The 20,135-nt window shown below is 40.5% G+C and overlaps 1 protein-coding gene across 1 annotated transcript; it reads right to left on the bottom strand.

Annotated features, from left to right (window-relative positions):
- Nucleotides 1-6,086: 6,086 nt before the first annotated feature.
- On the bottom strand, nucleotides 6,087-15,837 carry LOC114246685 (uncharacterized). The gene is made up of 6 exons (XM_028179353.2): nucleotides 15,773-15,837; nucleotides 14,411-14,473; nucleotides 13,384-13,503; nucleotides 10,718-10,798; nucleotides 7,756-7,842; nucleotides 6,087-6,120 (listed from the first exon to the last, which is right to left on the bottom strand). Exons 1-6 carry the CDS (start codon nucleotides 15,835-15,837, stop codon nucleotides 6,087-6,089), a joined length of 450 nt encoding a protein of 149 aa, XP_028035154.1.
- Nucleotides 15,838-20,135: the final 4,298 nt, after the last annotated feature.

Here is a 20,135-nt window from a genome sequence, read left to right on the forward strand (position 1 = left end):
CGCCAGACCACCGGATGGTACGGCGTTGCCGCGGGAGCTATTGGTACCCCCGACGATCGTTCGGAGATAAAGCTCCTCGCCGGCTGTGAGGCCGGGGAGGACCTATGAGCGCCCCTCTCGGAGCTGAGTTTCACCAGCCTCTAGTCCCACGCCTCTTGCCCGTTTGGCGGGTCCCCCGTAAGGGGACCGCGGCTGCACCCCGTAGGTGCAGCCTCATTTCCACGAGGGGCTTTGACCCCACCCCCCACCCCCTTTTGGGATGGGGTGTTCTTACCCGCTACAGTCCTCCCCCCCATCAATATTGTATAACGATGGGGAGAGGGGGAGAGGACTGTAGCGTGGAGTGCGGATTCGCTCTCTCCCCCATATTAGGTTAGCTAGGTTATGTTAGGTTAAGTTAGATTAGGATTAGTTTAGGTGTGACGGCGCGCGCTGTCCCGGCACTCCACGGAGTGCAGGAACGGCGCGCTGCCGCCACTTAGTTGTAAGTTAGATTAAGTTAGGTGTACTTTAGGCTAAGTTAGGATAAGATAAAATTGTAAAAAAAAAAAAACAAGAAAAAAAAAAAAAAATATATATTATATACGTAGGAGAGCAGCAGCCGCCCCAGGAAGAAGGGAAGAAAGAAGAAAGAAGAAAAGAAGAGAAGAAATGAAGAAAGAAGATGAAGAAGAAGATGATGAAGAAGGGAAGATAGTAATCGTCCCACCACTCACCTCGAGCCTGTGTACAGTCCATCCCGCAGTGCATCACCCCTGCCTTAATAGGCGGGGAGCTACAAGTCCGGGTAGAGGGGTTTCCCCGAGGCCAGTTCCGCGCCCCCGCAAGGGGACGCGACGACCCCACGACGACGACGATTTGATTTCATTTTTTGACTGCCTTCAGACGTGTTGTTGACGACACTGTAACATCAAGGTATATTGTGCTGAAGCTAACAACTAATCAAAAGAAAATACTTCATCAATAGTTCTCTAGTATTAAGAAAGAAAAAAAAAAAAAACATTCCTCTATACATATAGGGTCATCGACTTCTAAATGTGTCTCTAGAAATTTTTACCTTATATCAAAAGACGTAAACATTAATTTGGTTTGTGTAAACCGACACCCTATTTTAATAAATCCGACTACAAACGGAAAAGTCTCCTGAGAAATCATAACAACGCTACCTTGACTATTGTAGGGATGTCACCGATCTTAATTTTTAACCGAAAATAGGCAACTATTTTAGGGATAGGCAATAGATTTTATGCTTTTTACTGGTGGTAGAACCTCTTGTGAGTCCGCACGGGTAGGTAACACCACCCGGCCTATTTTTGCCAAGAAGCTGTAATGCGTTTCGGTTTGAAGGGTGGGGCAGCCGTTGTAACTTGTACTTGAGACCTTAGAACTTATATCTCAAGGTAGATGGTGGCATTTACGTTGTTGATCTGTATGTGCTCCGGTAGTCACTTAATACCGAGTAGGCCGTGAGCTCGTCCACCAATCTTATCAATAACTAGCGACCCGCCCTCGCTTCGCTTCGGAAACATTAAAACACACATGAAACCAAAAAAATAAAATTAAAAAAAAATTAAAAAAAGTAGCCTATGTTCATCAGGGACAATGTCGGCTTCTAATGGAAAAATATTTTTTCAAATCGGTCCAGTAGTTTCGGAGCCTATTCGAAACAAACAAACAAACAAATCTTTCCTCTTTATAATATTAGTATAGAAAAATATACTAAAGTCCTTTTATGAAAATCCTATACGTCTTCGTGCAGTTTCTAAGACACCAAACAAAAAAATATATCGGCATAATAAACACTATTTTTGCACCTTTTAATTTGACTCCGTTGCCGAATTAACACTCAGCGAGCAGCAAGCTATTCAAGAATCTGGAGCAACAAAAAAATCCACATAAAATCTATGAATCAACTATGCTACATCCCTAACAAACGACCACAAGATTCTTCCATAATCTGAGAAGGAAAGAACTGCGCAATATGTTTCTGGGGATCGGTGACGTGGGTAGCGCTCAATACACCGAATGATTTATGTTACGACGACTTTGTACGATCTTCAATTTGCAATTTTTACCCGATAATAAGGGTATGACGGATATTTTTACGTGCGGAATTCACGAGCACCGGAAAGCCAAGATTAATGGATCGACGGAAATTGCAGCGTTAAGAATAATGAATTCGCAAGAAAAATTTCGATTGTGTGATGTTTTAATTATGTTCGTGTATCTTATAAGTTGAAGACTACATGACATTTCTTGAGATGTAGGGCTACCATCATACCATTTGTACTAAAATTCGCATGACGTATGTATCCAGTGAAACGATATTGAATCCCGATTTAAGGGTGGGACCATCGCAATTAAATTGAGAGTCTAACCATTGAGTTTGATATCCATCTTAACAAGCAAACTATAAGCTCAACTTACTATTAAATAAGAAAAACATGCGTCACTTCATAACCTTAGAATCTTGTTGACAGCGAAATGAACTCGTCGTGGCGCAACGCATTACTGCTCCACGGCAGAAATAGGCGAGGTGGTGGTACCTACCCGTGCGGACTCACAATATGTCCTACCACCGGTCATTACGCAAATTATAATTTTGCGGGTTTCATTTTTATTACACCATGTTATTCCTTCACCGTGGAAGTCAATCGCGAACATTTGTTAGGTACGTATTTAATTAGAAAAATCAGTATCTGCCTGCGAGATTTGAACAACGTTGCATCGCTTGAGACGAACGCACAGGACGTCTTATCCTTTAGGCCACGACGACTAGGTGAACATGATAACTAGTTTCTTGTTCATATGTGACCTACGAGGGCGGCACTGAAAATTTCGGGAATTAACGAAGTGACACAACATTACTATTTAAAAATGTATTTATTGCTTTTCGAAGTATTCTCCGCGAAATTTGACACATTTTTCCATACGATGGAACCAATCATTGAAGCAACCATTCCATTCGGAAGTTGGGGTCTCCAAAATGGCCGTTTTGTAGGCGTCCACAGCTTCTTCAGGTGATGAAAATCTCTGTCCACGCAATTTATTCTTTATTTTAGGGAAAGTATAGAAATCATTAGGGCTTAGGTCGGGGCTGTACGGCGGATGGTCTAATAATTCTATGTTTTCTTGCTATAAAAACTCTTTTGTTCTGTGCGCGGTGTGAGAACTCGCATTGTCGTGATGGAGGATGATGCGGCGGTTGCAGTTCTCTTTACGGAGTTCAGAAACGACCTGTGGCAAACAAATGCTAGCATACCATTCTGCATTAACCGTTCTATGTCCCTCAAGAGGAATAGTCGTAACATGGCCGGTTTTGGAGACAAACGTGGCCACCATTTTTTTTTGCAACACTCCGTGAACGAACAATTTTTGTTGGCTTTAACTCATTTTCGAACACCCAAATTCGTGACTGGTTTTTTGTTATATCCAGAATTCGTCACCTGATACAATGTTGTTGTATACAACATTGTATCAGGTGACGATACAATGTTGGATTAAGGATCCTGCGTGGAATCTTGCGAGAGTTCTGACGCACCAAGTAACGCGAGCCGTGTTTTGCTCTTCACAGAGCGAATGCGGTATCCATGGGGAAAACAACTTTTTTACACCTAATTGTTCATGCAAGATTATTTGTATTTGACTCATGCCAACGCCTAAAGTTGCCTGAATTTCGCGGTATGTCACATGTCGATCTTCCTCAATCAGCTTACGCACAGCATCAACGTTTTCTTGGGTGACTGCAGTTTTTGGACGACCTTGACGGGGATCATCACTGAGCTTGACACGTCCACGTTGAAACTCAGAAAACCAGCGATAAATTGTGGTTTTGGATGGGGCTTCATCACCAAATGCAGAAATCATCCGGTCAACACACTGTTTTTGTGTTAAACCACTTCGAAACTCATAATAAATCATCGCTCTTGAATTTTCTCGAGTCAATTCCATTTTCTTAACGACTAAACAAGTTTGACAAAACCTCGTGACAAGACCGAGAATCTTTTTTTAAATAAATAAATGGTATTCGATTTTTAAAACCAAGGAGTTTTCAATTAAAAAGATTTTAATATGACAGGAACAGTGGAAATATTCCATTCCCGATACTTTTAGTGCAGCCTAGTATCAAACCATGAAAAAGTTAATAAGCCATCCGTTTCTTTTTCAGGATCAACAAAAAAGCCGCCATGTTTCGCAAAATCCTTATCTAAAGTTGAGCTGCAAGCAATTTAAGTTTTAACTGTTTAGGCATTTTACTCTAAGCAACTAAGTGAAGTTTTAATTACTTTTGTCTTTGTAAATGTTTTGCTTTGGGATTGCCTTTCATCAAATTATTTGCCACAAAAACCAATGGTGAAATCGGAAAAACCAACAGAGCTTTAAAAGTTTTTATATCGTCGTGGCCTACAGAATAAGATGCCCGGTCTAAGTACATTGAGAGAGACGTTACTCTGCCGGTGTTTGAAGCCCGCAGGCAGCTTTTTTTTATTGCTTAGATGGATCGACGAGCTCACAGCTCACCTGGTGTTAAGTGGTTACTGGAGCCCATAAACATCTACAACGTAAATGCGCCACCCACCTTGAGATATAAGTTCTAAGGTCTCAGTATAGTTACAACGTCTGCCCCACCCTTCAAACCGAAACGCATTACTGTTTCACGGCAGAAACAGGCAGGGCGGTGGTATCTACCCGTGCGTACTCACAAGAGGTCCTACCAGCAATAAAAGTTACCAACTACAGATTAATTTTTCCTACCTATTCTAGTGATCTCGTGGGGTCATACTAAATTCACCGAACGAGTGCCGAAAGCAGAACAGAGAAGAGATGCAAGAGCCGTGCTTCGCAGAGTCTACCACCGGATTGGAAACGCGATCCACTGAAAAGATCCGGCGAGAAACTCAGTGGGCTGTATCTGTTGGTTAATTTGTTCGCTGATCCCTTTGTTGCAAGCGATGGTCACCGGTGCTTGAGGTAATATTTCTAATGAAATAGATACTTAAGTCATATTCACGAAGGAATTTTACAATGAACGAATCATGTCGTGTAGTAAAATCGAACACGCAAGAATTATAAACAATTTTACCAAGGGTAAGGTATCTTGTAAGCCCACAGGGGTAGATATTACCACATCAACAGATTTCGAAGAATGGGGCAGCCGTCATACTATAAAACGGAGGCTTACAGCTCGTGTCTCAAAGTCAGTGGTGAGAAGAAGCAGAAGGGACGTCGTGCCCCCGCAAGGGAATGCAGGGGCACGGAACCCCTCTGCCCGTGTAGAAGCTCCCTGCCACTCAGTGCAGGGGTGAGATAATGCAGAAGGGTAGTTGGGGAGGGTTCGGTATGCGGTTGTTGTACTGTAAAAACTGCTGAGACCTTAGAACTCATATCTCATGGCGGCATTTACGTTGTGAATGTCTATGGGCCTGGTAACCACTTAGCACCAGGTGGTCCGTGAGCTCGTGGGATTACGTGGGTAAGCAATAAAAAAAACTTTGTCATGTTTTTTGTTTTTATTTTAATTGCTTGGATGCTTTTAATGTCTTCGTTCTTTGATACGTGTGCATGTTTACAAGTTATTCGGACATCTTGTTATTATTACAAATTTATTTGGAAGATTCCTACACATAGCTGTTTTATTTTTTACCTATGCTGATAGCCTGGAGAGGCTATATCAGCTTCGCCCTAAGGTGTAGGTGAGCTCACAGGGTTCAAACCGGTGTGTTGCTAACCCTGGCCCTACCAAGAGCAGTGCTTCGCAGAATCTACCACCGGACCGGAAAGGCGACCCACTGCGAAGATCCGGCGAGAAACTCAGTAGGCTTTATCTATGGGTTAATTCTCTCGTCGAGCCCTTCGTCGCAAACGACGGATTTGACGAGATAGATATATCGAGATAGATCGATAGATACCTCTAGCTAAGTAAAGCATTTCTAAAAATTACATTATTAGTCAACAGTTTCCAAATAAAAAATAAAATAAAAACTTTTAATGTTATATATTTCATTGGCTTTGAAAGTAAAAACATTATTAGACTCGTTTTAATATTCAGTACAATATCACTTTAAATTACAAAAAGGCGTTCAAAATTAACGATACGTCCTTGGAGTAATGACGGGTGTTCTGCGAAAAAAAAAATAGAGAAACTTTATTAAATTTCGGAGCTTTTTCATCAGCTTTGACGAGCTTGTTTTATAAAATAACGCTTATTAAATTTATAACGATGTTGCTTGCTTTTTATTTCGGAGTACCGATCGAATTGTACGGAGTACGAAAGCTGGCTTATGACATTAAAAAGTTGACATCTTCATCGTAAAGGTTCGAACAGCTAAGGAGAACTTTGAAAAAAAATGGAATTTTTATAGCACCACGTGTTTCATAAAAACAATGCGCATCTATTACTTTTTTATTGAAATGGTACACTTTCTGAGCCCCTCCGATTGTAACTTTGCCCCAATCTGTTCAAAGAAAAAACTCAAGTCGACACAAAGCCGAGCCTCATACGAGGAATCCGCGCCCCTGGGGGCACGAGGGGCTTATTCACTTGACGGTTTGCAGATGTTCAGAGCAGACCACGAACCTAAGGAGGTTTTTAACGGTCCTTACCCACAAAACGGCTCACCTTGCACTCTTTTAGCTGACGTCTAATCACCGCCCTTAGACCAGAACTTGGACAGAGCAAGGGGGTTTCCGCGAGAAACAGTACAACTAGACTCGTGGTGCCACTCCAAGGAAGCCCGATAGACGACCTCGGTAACAGGGCACCTCAGACCGCCCGAACGGTGCCACTGGTATTCCGGGATACCTCACTGGGTCCAAGGGACCACGCCTCGAGCACAATCCACTAAGATCGAAGCCTCCGCGATCGAACTTCCTCCGTACCTGGAGGTGGCTCCCCGCTGGATTCTTTCCAATAACCGTACACGACCCAAACTTTTGACAGTTGACCATTGCAATCTGTCGGCTTTGTCAAGCTCGCCCCTCATTCCATGCCTCTGAGATCCGTAGCTGGGTAAGCCAAAAGCAGCGTGGGGTCAGAGAGCGCGGCAGACAGTTAGCAGGTTATTTACTCTGCTTCAAGACGAACACATATTCTGTTTGTTGTGGGGAAACCCGATATATGTTGTTAAGTGAGCCGGAAATCGGGTAAGTATTAACCGCTTTTCCGAAAGAATCCCTATGTTATGTGTTACCACATTTATGTTATGACGACCACCTAAAGCAGATTTTGGGCTACGTTGTCGATAAGTAGGATAAACCTTAACTAGTTAACTTAGCTACTTAAATTAATCATTTCACGGATAGTCTATTACTGTTATACAAGATAGTAAGTACAAAATGCACGAACATGACCGTCAGACGTATTTACGGTGGTAGGACCTCTTGTGAGTCCGCGTGGGTAGGTACCACCACCCCGCCTATTTCTGCCGTGAAGCAGTAATGCGTTACGGTTTAAAGGCTGGGGCAGCCGTTGTAACTATACTGAAACCTTAGAACTTATATCTCGATATGGGTGGCGCATTTACGTTGTACATGTCTATGGGCTCGAGTAACCACTTAACACCAGGTGTGCTGTGAGCTCGTCCACTCATCTAACCAATAAAAAAAAATGAATGTCTCAGAATTAGAAGAAATTACACCGCTAAAATTGATGAAAAGCTTAGTAATGGTCCTTCGATTATGTGTATGATGTGTACACTCTTAAAGCTAACAGCCGATGTTCTAAGAATTAAAATAATAGTAAAAAACATGGCAAACCTGTAGGTGTTATAAGAAATCTTATCGAGTCTCCACGTAGGGAATTTTCTTGGTCGAATCACTTTGACATTGGGAGTGACCCTTTGACTGAAACGATGGAAAAGTTGATTAGATTTTTGTTTGTAGTTCAGTAAATGAGTTCATCTTTTTTTCTTTCTTTTTTTTATTGCCTAGATGTGTGGACGAGCTCACAGCCAACCTGGTGTTAAGTGGTTACTGGAACCCATAGATATCTACAACGTAAATGCGCCACACACCTTGAGATATAAGTTCTAAGGTCTCAAGTATAGTTACAACGGCTGCCCTACCCTTCAAACCGAAACGCATTACTGCTTCACGGCAGAAATAGGCGGTGCGGTGGTACCTACCCGTGCGGACTGACAAGAGGTCCTATCACCAGTAATTACGAAAATTATAATTTTGCGGGTTTGATTTTTATCACACGATGTTATTCCTTCACCGTGGAATTCAATCGTGAACAATTGTTAAGTACGTATTTCATTAGAAAAAATGGTACCCGCCTGCGGGATTCGAACACCGTTGCATCGCTATATACGAATGCACCGGACGTCTTATCCTTTAGGCCACGACGACTTGGACTCATCTACTGGTATGAAATGATTACTTAACCACCTGTATGCAGACCGGCAGATTTCTCTGATCGATAAGCACTATAATAATGTCTAATTATAATGATATTGCAGTACGGCGTGAGTATTCTAAGGCGAAGTACCAGATAGAAAATAAAACCAAAACAATGCAGACAAAATCGATCTTCAAAAGAATTAGAAGCAACCTTATTGGTTGTAATATCAAGACTAATTATGAGAAAGAAAAAAAAAACTCTTTCGGCATCAAAACAAATGGAATGCGATAATAAAAAAAAGAGCAAATCCTCAATCGTCCGACATTCTTTGTTGCATATTCATTATTAAAGCATCTTAAGGGATGACATAGATCTGCGGGAAGAATCCGTTTCTTTATTTAACAAGTACAATTTTCTTTAAATACTGACGTCATCGTAGCGTAAGCAAAGCTCCAAAATTAAAGCTACAGTGGCTACGAAAATTCTCGCGTAACCAAAGCAGATGTAACCCTTGCCATTCATCTTTTTTTTATTGCTTAGATAGGTGGACGAGCTCACAGCCCACCTGGTGTAAAGTGGTTACTGGAGCCCATGGACATCTACAACGTAAATGCTCCACCCACCTTGAGATTTAAGTTCTAAGATCTCAGTATAGTTACAACGGCTGCCCCACCCTTCAAACCGAAACGCATTACCGCTTCACGGCAGAAATAGGCAGGGTGGTGGTACCTACGCGCGCAGACTCACAATTGGTCCTACCACCAGTAAATTTAGGACTAATAGCCATACTAATAGCCATACTCGCTAGATAATAATAATAATATAACTCTTTATTTAACACCACATGTACAGAGTAAGCATATAAAACAAATAATGATAAACGATGACATAAATTGGCGGCCTTAGCGCTGAAAGCGATCTCTTTCAGGCAGCCTTGCAGGGAGAGGAATAAGTAGGCTTGACGGTACTATATCTTAATAAGCTTACATAAAAATAAATACAATATAAGATAGACTCACATACGATTAAAAACATATTATAACGATTATACAAATAAATACTAAAAATATGCAAGTAAATACAAAATAAGTAGCAACTTGTACAGTTATATTGTAGGAGCCACATTATTGTGCAGGGTAGTGCGATTTTAATCTGAACTTGAAAATTTCCGGCGAGGACGATCGTTTGATGCTTAAGGGTAGTGAATTCCATAAACGGACTGCTACAACCGTAAAGATAGATAAGATATTTGCTAATGGCCAAATTTACGAACTTACTAGATACAATCTATATATTTTTACCATAAAGCAGATATATCCAGCTGCTTGGAAGATAGGAAAGCTGTTAGGCAAAAACTAGACATTGACCTCATGTCTTCAGATGAGTGACAGAATTCACTTGAGTGACATTTATGGGCGTATCACTCCGATTGGTGAACTCTTTTTTTTATTGCTTAGATTGGTGGAAGAGCTCACAGCCCCTCTGGTGTCAGGTGCTTACTGGAGCCCATAGACATCTACAACGTTAATGCGCCACCCACCTTGAGATATAAGTTTTAGGTCTCAAGTATAGCTACAACGGCTGCCTCACCCTTCAAACCGAAACGCATTACTGGTTCACGGCAGAAATAGGCAGGGTGGTGATACCTACCCGTACGGACTCACAAAAGGTCCTACCACCAGTAAACTCAGCCATACGTGGAATAAATAAAAAAGCTATGAAAAAATCACGGCAAATGGGAGAACTACCTTCTTTCGACCAAGCGAGCGAAGTTGCTCGGTAGATTGACGGCCCGAATGTTATTGTTCGGAACTTGTATGTTGATTTAGACAGCTATCAAATATCTTGTTTTCTATAACGGCTACCGTTATACTCTATTGATAAACTAATAAGAAATGTTTTTTGTTTGAATGCACTGCTCTATATAATATACTAGCTTTTGTCCGCGACTTCGTCCGCGTGGAATAGTTCACAACGAATGCTTTATTTTAGAACAAGTTTGGTTAGCATAAAAAACGTTATAGTGAGCCAACCTTGACATATAGACATATGCTGTCGCGGACTCTTTTTTAGATCTTTTAAAGGGGAACAATTCTGTCATACATTATTTTATCGAAACTTTAACCGTTTCTGCAGCGCACGCAGCGGAAGCTCTCAAAAGGGAAAAAAAAACGATTTTGAAACATTCTTTATTGGTGCTCCGCTGGTATTGATCTTAGCGTGATGTTATATAACTTATATCCTTCCTCGATAAATGGGCTATCTAATACTGAAAGAATTTTTCAAATCGGACTAGTAGTTCCTGAGATTAGCGCGTTCAAACAAACAAACTCTTCTGCTTTATAATATTAGTATAGATTACGTACTAGTACTCACTTTGGTGCGTATGGTCCTTTTTCAGTTTTCCCCGGTATGTTCCGTCTAGATTTGGTGCCGAATGCGGAAAATTTCTTTTTTCTGAAAATATCATTTAATTTCTCATCAAATTAATAATAATAAATAAATAAATATTTAATAACAATCACGCCATGTTAACTGGTCGCGTGCTAAGTTCGTAAAGAACTTGTGTTACAGGTACCAGATAACGGAAATAAATGTACGATTTTTATTATACACGTACATATATATAATATACATCCATAACCCTGGAAAAGACATTTATATTTATCATACAAATATCTTCCCTTGGCGGGATTCGAACCCGCGACCCCCTTGTGTATTGACCATGTCACTTACCACTGCACCAGACGATCGTTAAATTAAGTTTCGATTATAAAAAAATGAAACATCGTTATTGTTTCCCAATCATACAAGTTAGCGGTAAAAGCAGTCATACCTTAACATAAAATTCTGTACTACCAAGCACTCTGCAATCTAATAACTGATCTACTGACCATCCATCCAAGTGATCCAAAAGTTTGAGGTCAGACAGGTGATCGTAAAGCAGTAAGCTAAATCACACGAATCTATGCTCTTACCTAATCAGGTAAATAATAAAACTAGACAGGCTATGCAACAAAAGCCACTATAAAATAAAGAATGAAATATGGAATATTGCATTTTATAGTTAATCTTGTGGAACAGTGTGAGTGTGAACAATGACTAAAGACGCAGATGAATGAGGTCACAGCCTAATGAACGCCGCTACCGATATTGAGGTCTATGTCTCAATTCTGTAGCATACGCATTTTTATTTGCAGTTTTGATTTTTGTTGTATGTACTCCAGTCCTGTATATTAGCATCACTGGATACGATAACACCAGGTTTTGTCCTTTAGGCCACGACAACAAATTCTCTTACACTTTTAATAGATTGCGTACTATTTTAAAATAGATAAGTTCTCCATCACAATACTCAATTTTAATGATAATTGGTCTAAAATTAGACTTCCGTTTATTTTGAGTTTTTGGATACCACACAACTCCTATAAGCTAGAAATACGCTTTACCACAGGAAAATAGACACTGGAAGAATTTGTGAAGGAGGAGCAATTGGGTAGGACTGATTTATGGAACTATTTGTACGAATTTGAGGATCAGGTGGGTTGTGAACTGTAAGTAATATTCAGTTTCAAAACAAAATTCCTCTCCAATATTCACTAACAACTTTCCAATCAAAATGTCGCCACAAAGATGTTGCTTGTTTAAATTTATAAACTGCTATCCACAGTAATCCTTTCGTAATTAGGCTCTTCGTGTGGTTAGGTTAAGGGTAGGCGCGATCAGGATCCGATGGGATTTAAAGGATTTTCGTCTGGCCTCTAGTGATGTAGTGGTATTTCGGAGCGAAATTTCTGAGATATTTCCGGGAACATATCGTCGCTATATAGGTATTCGGTTTGTAAATAAATAGCTAGGAACGCAAGATCTCTAATTTTGTGAAACTTTTGAATGCTCATAATTTTGACATTAGTTAATCAAAGTCGATTGAAGTCGTCGTTGTCTAAAGGATAAGACGTCCTATGCATTCGTATCAAGCGATGCAACGGTGTTCGAATCCCGAAAAAAAAACCGTTTCTCCGTAAACAGATTTACAGCCCACCTGTTTTTAAAAATTTAATTTCACTCATGCGAATGCATCCGCGATGTAGAAGTTGCCTAGGAGCGCTTTCAACGCAATTAATAATTCCAGTACGTCAAGGCGTACGACTTCATCCAAATTACGATATATAATATGTAGATACTTTAAGTAGCGAAATTGCCTTTTTTATTTTTTTGCTACCTATTCGCTGGTAGCCTAAGAGGCTATTTCAGCTACGTCCGGACGAGTAGGTGAGCTCACTGGCTCAACCTGAGAGAATTTGCTAACACTAGCCCTTTTTTTTCCGGGCCGTGGGCCGAACCTCCTACGAGGTCCCCGTACCTAGGGGGCGCGCGGGGTATGTGGGACTAGTCCGTGACTGCGAGGCCGCGGGCCCCGGGATGTTATCAGGGCCCTACCCACTAAGCGACTCCCCTGCACTCTTCGCCCAAGCGTCCATCCCCTCCGAACTCAAAACCCGGATGAGGTAAGGAGTTTACCGCGGTCAACACTACAACCAGACGGCGTAGCTCACCCCAAGGACGGCCGGTGCTAGCACTAGCCCTAGCAAGAGCAGTGCTTTGCAGAATCAACCGCTGGATCGGAATCGCTACCCACTGAGACGGTCCGGGGAGAGACTCAGTGGGCTATGTCTATGAAATTGCCTATATTTAACCAGTAATAGTTCGCGAGGATCCGCTGGATGCAGGCAGCACAGGACCGGTCTTTGTGGCAAGGCTTGGGGAGGCCTATGTCCAACAGTGGACGCCTGTGGGCTGATAAGAAGAAGAAGTTCGTATTGCGAGCCCCCAGGGGTGGTTACCTCCGTCCCGCTTATTTCTACCGCAAGCCAACAACGAGTTGCGGCTAAAACTGTAGGACCACCGTTTTTCAATTGAGACTCCGGTCACAAGTCCGAAAGTAGGTGCAAGCTTTCATTTTGTGATAAATCGGGCTCCATTACTCTCGTTACATAGACAGAGCTTAAGCTATTTAAATTGTGTCAAAAAATTAACTTTACTTCTGCGGATAATGTATTGTGACTCCTTTGGGCGTGACTTTTTGCTTGCAAGGACCGCTGTTACCACACGGACAACCTTTCAAAGGCTTTAAGGCTGTGTACGCCGGGATTGCTACAGCTCTGTAACAAAAGATAAGTTTCGAGAGAGATAAGATTACTGGTGGTAGGACCTCTTGTGAGTCCGCACGTGTAGGTACCACCACCGTGCCTATTTCTGCCGTGAAGCAGTAATGCGTTTCGGTTTAAAGGGTGGTGCCATTGTAACTTGTACTTGAGACCTTAGAACTTATATCTCAAGGCAGGTAACGGCATTTACGTTGTAGATGTCTATGGGCTCCAGTAACCACTTAACACCCGGTGGACAGTGAGCTCATCTGCCCATCTAAAAAGAAAATAAAAGTCAATTGATCTTTGCGGTGACCATTTAATGCTAATTGGTGGTCATGTGTCTGAGATATCTAATACTCCTACAAGTTGCCGAAAACGCTCGAAACACTTTGTAAGCATCTGAATTTTGCTTCGTGAGTCCTCCATGACATATATGGATCATTTACTGATTGACAACATCTCGCTACGATTCTTTATCCCCACTTGAGGATTGCACCTAACGACATTTTCGAAAGCTAAAGGATGCAATAGCATCCATCCCAGGCAATGGCCAACGAGGGCAGATTTAATCCTGATGTCCCTGATCCGAAACTGCACCGTATTATGAAAATGAGCTGTGGGTTGTGAGCTCGTCCACCCATCCAAGAAAAAAATAATGAAATCCGTAGTTCCCACCATCTTACCCATCAACCGACCAGTAATGCATTCCGTTTTAAAGGATGCGGCATAGCCATTATGATAATAAGCTTAGAGATTATGACCACTTGGCTCAAAGTAAGTTGTGGCATGGGACGTAAGGATATTAATGGGCTTTGGTAGTTACTTAACACCAAGATCGTGAGCTCGTCCCAACTAAGCTACAAACACATGCAAAATTAATGACGTCAATCATAAAGTAATTCATATAAATTATTCTTACTCTCTCTTCTTGAAAACTTTCCATTTCGGTTTCTCAGTTATTACGTAACGTAGATTTGATAAACTGTAATAAACATCATCTCAATAAAATATGATTTTAAAACAAAAGCCAAATTTATTCTCTTATTAGAAAAAATGATTAAATGTCCCTGGTAGAGGAGTCTAAAGACGTCATTACGTAACCATTATGTCGTTTGAAATTGCCAAATCTACCTTTGAAATATGAAAACGAAGTTAAACACATTATTGGTTCGCAATATACTAATGTTTATAGTAATAAAATGCGGAACATATGGAATAAAATGCGGAATAAAACGGATGAAGTAAACGAAAGAAGAAACAGAGAAAGTCCCTTCTTATAGCTCGTTGGAATATGAAGATATTACCGAAAGAGGGTTGACATCAGACAAGCGGCCGATCGTAAAACTCACTCAAAATCCCTATGCAGCATGATATAGGTACGTACCGCGCCGCCCCACATTATGTGAGATAAGAGCAAAAAGAAGAAGATTATTTTAGGTGACGTTATAAAATAATCTTTGTGGTGCTGGAGAAGGATGCTCCGTATACTCCGTTGGACTGAGCATTGCACCAACGCCTCAATCCTAAAAGAACTAAATATCTCTCAAAGATTGTCGTCAACAGTGCAATCCAAGATTCTTCGATATTTTGGACACGTATCGCGACGGCCAGCAGACTCTATCGAGAAACTTGTTGTTCAACGTAGGGTGAGAGATCTCGTGGACGAATCCCCATGCGCTGAACTGATCAGGTGAAAAACCTTACTGAAACCCCACTTAACGAGTACGTGCGCTCGGCCTGGTTCGCAAACTATGCAAAGCATCTGTCAAGGCTTTAATAATCAAGAATTCCACATGACCACGACTGCTCTGCCAAGAGCAACCGATTATGATGATGATATTGCTTTAAAGCTATCAGACTGCTACCGTTTCTTCCAAGGCAGTACCCCAAGAAACTAATCAAGAATCCATTTTAACACTATACCGCCCCGAAAACGGAGCAAAGTTCACTCAAATTCGTGCGTTAAAACTGTAAATTTACTCATATTATACATCGGTGTACGGTTTCTGATGCAAAGTAAAGGGTGTTAACTGCCCTTTATAAATAAAACAAGCTAGTTCCAATTTTACTCCATATATTATCACAAGCGTCTGACGCGTCGGGTGGGCTATGTACGACTGACCATATTAAGCGATTTACTACTAAACTGTGTCCCTACAATCGGTTATAAGCTATGTCACCTTCGGCTTGGAAGCGAAAACCTCATTTGATCGACTTGACGACGTAATCGCAGCCATTTGGGCTTAGAACAATCTACCGCTGATAAAATCATTCAAAATACCTTGAGTTACTTGTGGCCTCATCGACCTTCTTTTTTAGGAAGTCTTTACTATTGACCAGACCCATTTTATATTGGAATTGGTAATTTTTATCCCTCACTGAATCAGTTCTTTGTTTCTTGCATTAAATTTTCGGTCATTTTGTATTGATTATTTTTTCACTTTCATTTTCAGTGTTTGCATATAAATTTGATTGTTTGGATGTCCCATTGTCAATGTCAATTCGAAAATTGTCTGTGGTTATAATATTGTTTTCGTGGCTCACAAACTTCTTAGTGATCTTTAGTCTTACAAAACGGGAATTAGTTCATTAAGTTCAGTGTAATGTGTTCTTAGTGTAAATTGACCTCAAATCGATTCTTATTCTTTTTGTTAACCATGTTTTGTGGATACGAGATTCCTTATGGTGGCAGGTTAGATCAGCCAATATGTTCTGGTTACGGGATGGTGTTTCATAGATATCGGACCCTAGCTATCGCCAAAAAGGCAGCATTCGGTGAAAGCGATGGGTGCAAGTGTAGCGCTTGCTTCGTGAAATGATACTATCTGGAAAACTGCCACTGTTAGCTCTATTTTTTTTTCCGGGCCGGGGTCCGAACCTCTTACGAGGTCCCCGCGCAAAAGGGGCGCGCGGGGTATGTGAGACTCAACGATCTGCATGGTGTTGTGAGCAGACCGCGGGCCCAACGACGGTTAGCTCTATCACACGGACCCACATTGGTGACTTTTAATATCCCGCAGCGAAACCTAAAGACAGGACCAAGTCTAGCATTCGCGGCTAGCGATGATCTCGTCTAGCATAATTACGTGCTTCTTAATATATCCAAATAACCAGATAATCTTCATGATAATAATGGCTTTATATATTTTTATTGCCCTTGTAGTAAGTCTGCTTCGTACAAAGTCTACCTTTGCTATGATGAATAAATCTATACTGAGGCGGGCTAATGTACATATTGATGTTGTCGTAATGTGGTACAACGATTACGTGTGAGTCGTTTTCATGTCACTGGTGCTAATCATCGTGAAAAATCCAACAATATTTAGCCTAACATAAAGCTATACCGACTATAACACCGTACCAAATATTTCAGTCACATCAACGTCTCATCAAAAGCTCAAAACTGAAAACATAATAATTAAAGTATTATTTCGTAAAATTAATTAATCCGCGTCGCTTTTGAAGGTGAATTTCCAACAGAAAGCGAAATAATAATGAATAGCAATAAGATTAATGGATCTTAAAAGCAATAATACCCTTAAAGAGTTTTTCGTTTGAAATTTCTGCGAAGTTAAATATCTTACAATTAAGTTGTTTTTTTGTTGACCAAATTTTTATTTGCCCTCAATATTATAGCTTTCAGAGTGAATTATTATATCTAGCCTGAAGCCATAGAAATTTGAATGAAAAATTTATCCAACTTTAGATTCATCGAAAATTTTCTCTTTTAGAATAATGGTGGTAGGACGTGGTATTTCCACGAAATCTTTATTTAACTAAGTCTTCTATTTAATATTTGGATGTATTTTGAACTATCTAGGGAATCTGCTAATGGCTATACACAAGCGACACCCTGAACTTGTTTCCATATCTAAGCAATATGTTTTGGTATGGGTACAAAATTACACAAATTGATCATACCATTAGATAATTTTGATTTCATATTAAGCGCGACTATTAATTGAATGATTTTCTGTAGCTCGCTCGTAATATACAGAAAAAGACATGAATTATCTGTTTCACACACTAGCCTGGGCCTATTGGCGTAATAATTTTCCTTTACCAACACCAAAGCGAGCATAATTTTTGATTCCACAGTCGAACAATAGAAATGAGGCTTGGAAGAAATTCACGTGTTCATTGTTTGAGTTCAGGTGTTTATTTCGGTGATTTAGGGCTTCGCGTATTGAACTTTGCACACAAAGGGGTCCGCTTTGAAAGCTTGTTTGTTATGTGAAATATTGAGACTCTGGTTTCGATAGCGGAAAATTCCTTTTATGATGGCAAAGCCCTAAGTTTGTTTTTCTTTTAAAAACACATTGAGGATTTCCTTAATAACAAAATTACCTACCTTTTTTTTATTGCTTTGATGGGTGGACGAGCTCACAGCCCACCTGGTGTTAAGTGGTTACTGGAGCCCATAGACATCTACAACGTAAATGCGCCACCCACCTTGAGATATAAGTTCTAAGATCTCAGTATAATTACAACGGCTGCCCCGCCCTTCAGAACGAAACGCATTACTGCTTCACGGCATAAATAGGCACGGCGATGGTACCAACCCGCGCGGACTCACAAGAGGTCCTACCACCAGTAATTACGCAAATTATAATTTAGCGGGTTTGATTTTTATTACACGATGTTATTCCTTCACCGTGGAAGTCAATTGTGAACACTTGTTAAGTACGTATTTCATTAGAAAATTTTTTTTTTTTTTTTTTTTTTTTTTTTTTTTTTTTTTTTTTTTTTTTTTTTTTTTTTTTTTTTTTTTTTTTTTTTTTTTGGTAGTCGTAATCATAAATTAAACTATTTTACGATTGAATCTAGCGTTTTTAAGCAATTGCATAGCTTTTATCGCGGGCCTTGAGCGCGGCGACCGAATCATGAAATTCCGTAACGAAATAAACCTTACGTCCCTCACTCCGCCTACCATGTAGCTCGCGTTCAACACATTCACACGTTGCACTTGTGTAGTGTTTGTGAATAAGCGCGTGGCGTGACGTCACACTGCATGCGCATCATGAAAAGCCTGCCCATCTCTCTCTCGCGCGGTCTAGCTTATGAGTGTGAAGGGGACAGTTAAGGTTTTGCTTTTATTAATGTTTAATATAGCGTGGTCTTGTTTTGTTATTGTTTTAATATTAAATTATCATTGTCTAATTACAATTGCATAAGTTGATAAAAAATGCTATGCAATAGCGTTACCGCGGAAGCTCCCGAGTGCCATACGTTTTTTTATTGTCATTTCGTTACGTACAACAATCGACAATCTACAACAAATTTCGTGGTTCATTAATGACCAAGGTGTTATTCCACATAACAAAATTAGTTCGTTGTATGTGAAATGCAAAAATTACAAGCCTAGATTTTTTTCTTATAGACACATAGTCGTCTAAGACCAAAAAAATTGTAAAATATTCGCAACATTGGAAGCTATGGGATGATAATAAAAAACGCTAGATTAAACCGTACGATTACTTTTGATTTTGAAATACGAAATTCGGAAAAGGCTTTAAAACTTCATATTTCGAATCCTAAGCGTTCCATAGTCGAACGGGTAGTTACAGTAACTTTTATTCTACTGTGGCGGGTAGTCATCATACAGCGCAAGATATTTGACAGATGCCTGAATCTCGCTTACGACATTTTCAAGATAAGCTTGCATATATACAAGTTCCGAACAACAACATTCGGACCGTCGGTCTACCGAGCAATATTACCCGCTCGGTGGAAGATCTTCCCTTTGTCGTATATCGCTACGTAGATTAAGCTTCCCTTCTTGTTCTTCTTAGTCGAATACTTCATTGCTGAAGGTCGTGTCCTTGAAAGCCCTTCGTGGCTCTTTGTACCATCAGCTTCCATTTGCTTCGGTTTTCGGCTTCTCTCAGGGCGTTGGTAACAGAGAGTCCAGTGAGCGCAGTTATCTGATCCGACCAACGGTTTGGTGGCCGGCCGGCTTGTCTTTTCCTTTAAGCTTCCCAAACTACCACAAATGAGCAATACAGTTTCACCACTGAGAAGAATCGGCCAGAGGCTCTGAGCTCTCTCATTTCCTCAAAGTATTAAAATTCAAGAAAATCATATCGATGAACAAAAATGTCATGTTTCCCATATTTTGTTTTAAGGCGAGATCAGCAGTTTTTTTCTTTATTTAATTTTTAACAGAGAGATGGAGAAGTCTCTCAAAAGCCGCAACCAAGCATTAAGACATACGTAACCACGACCACTCCGCCAGGAGTGTACGACTGAGAAGAAGAATTTTTAACAAATAAAATGTAGTGACTTTTAAATTTTATTACTTTTTTTTATTGCCCTTATAGGCAGACGAGCACACGGCCCACCTGATGGTGAGTGGCTACGATCGCCCGTGGACTTCAGCAATGCCAGGGGCAGAGCCAAGCCGCTGCCTACCGCTTAATACTCTCCACAAGCCTCGTTTGAAGAAGGACATGCCATAGCGCTCGTAATTTCATTTACTTTCATTTAAGGGCTATTATATTGTCTATTAAACACCGTTTATTCCAAGTTCGAAGATTTATAGGTTTCTTTAGGTGATCCGCATTCATTGCTCTCGAGTATAGTTACTCCTATGTACTTCAATACATAAAATTTGCTACAATCACTAAATTACATAAAATTGCATG

This window comes from Bombyx mandarina, chromosome 24 (assembly GCF_030267445.1).
Source record: "Bombyx mandarina strain Sakado chromosome 24, ASM3026744v2".
NCBI classification, from domain to species: Eukaryota; Metazoa; Arthropoda; class Insecta; order Lepidoptera; family Bombycidae; genus Bombyx; species Bombyx mandarina.

Coding starts and splice junctions, on each gene's coding strand:
- LOC114246685 (XM_028179353.2), bottom strand. CDS start 15,837: ATGGGTCTGGTCAATAGTAAAGACTTCCTAAAAAAGAAGGTCGATGAG. Junction 14,474..15,772: donor GAGGCCACAAGTAACTCAAG/GTATTTTGAATG, acceptor TGTTTATTACAG/TTTATCAAATCTACGTTACG. Junction 10,799..13,383: donor ACAATACATTATCCGCAGAA/GTAAAGTTAATT, acceptor TGATATTTTCAG/AAAAAAGAAATTTTCCGCAT.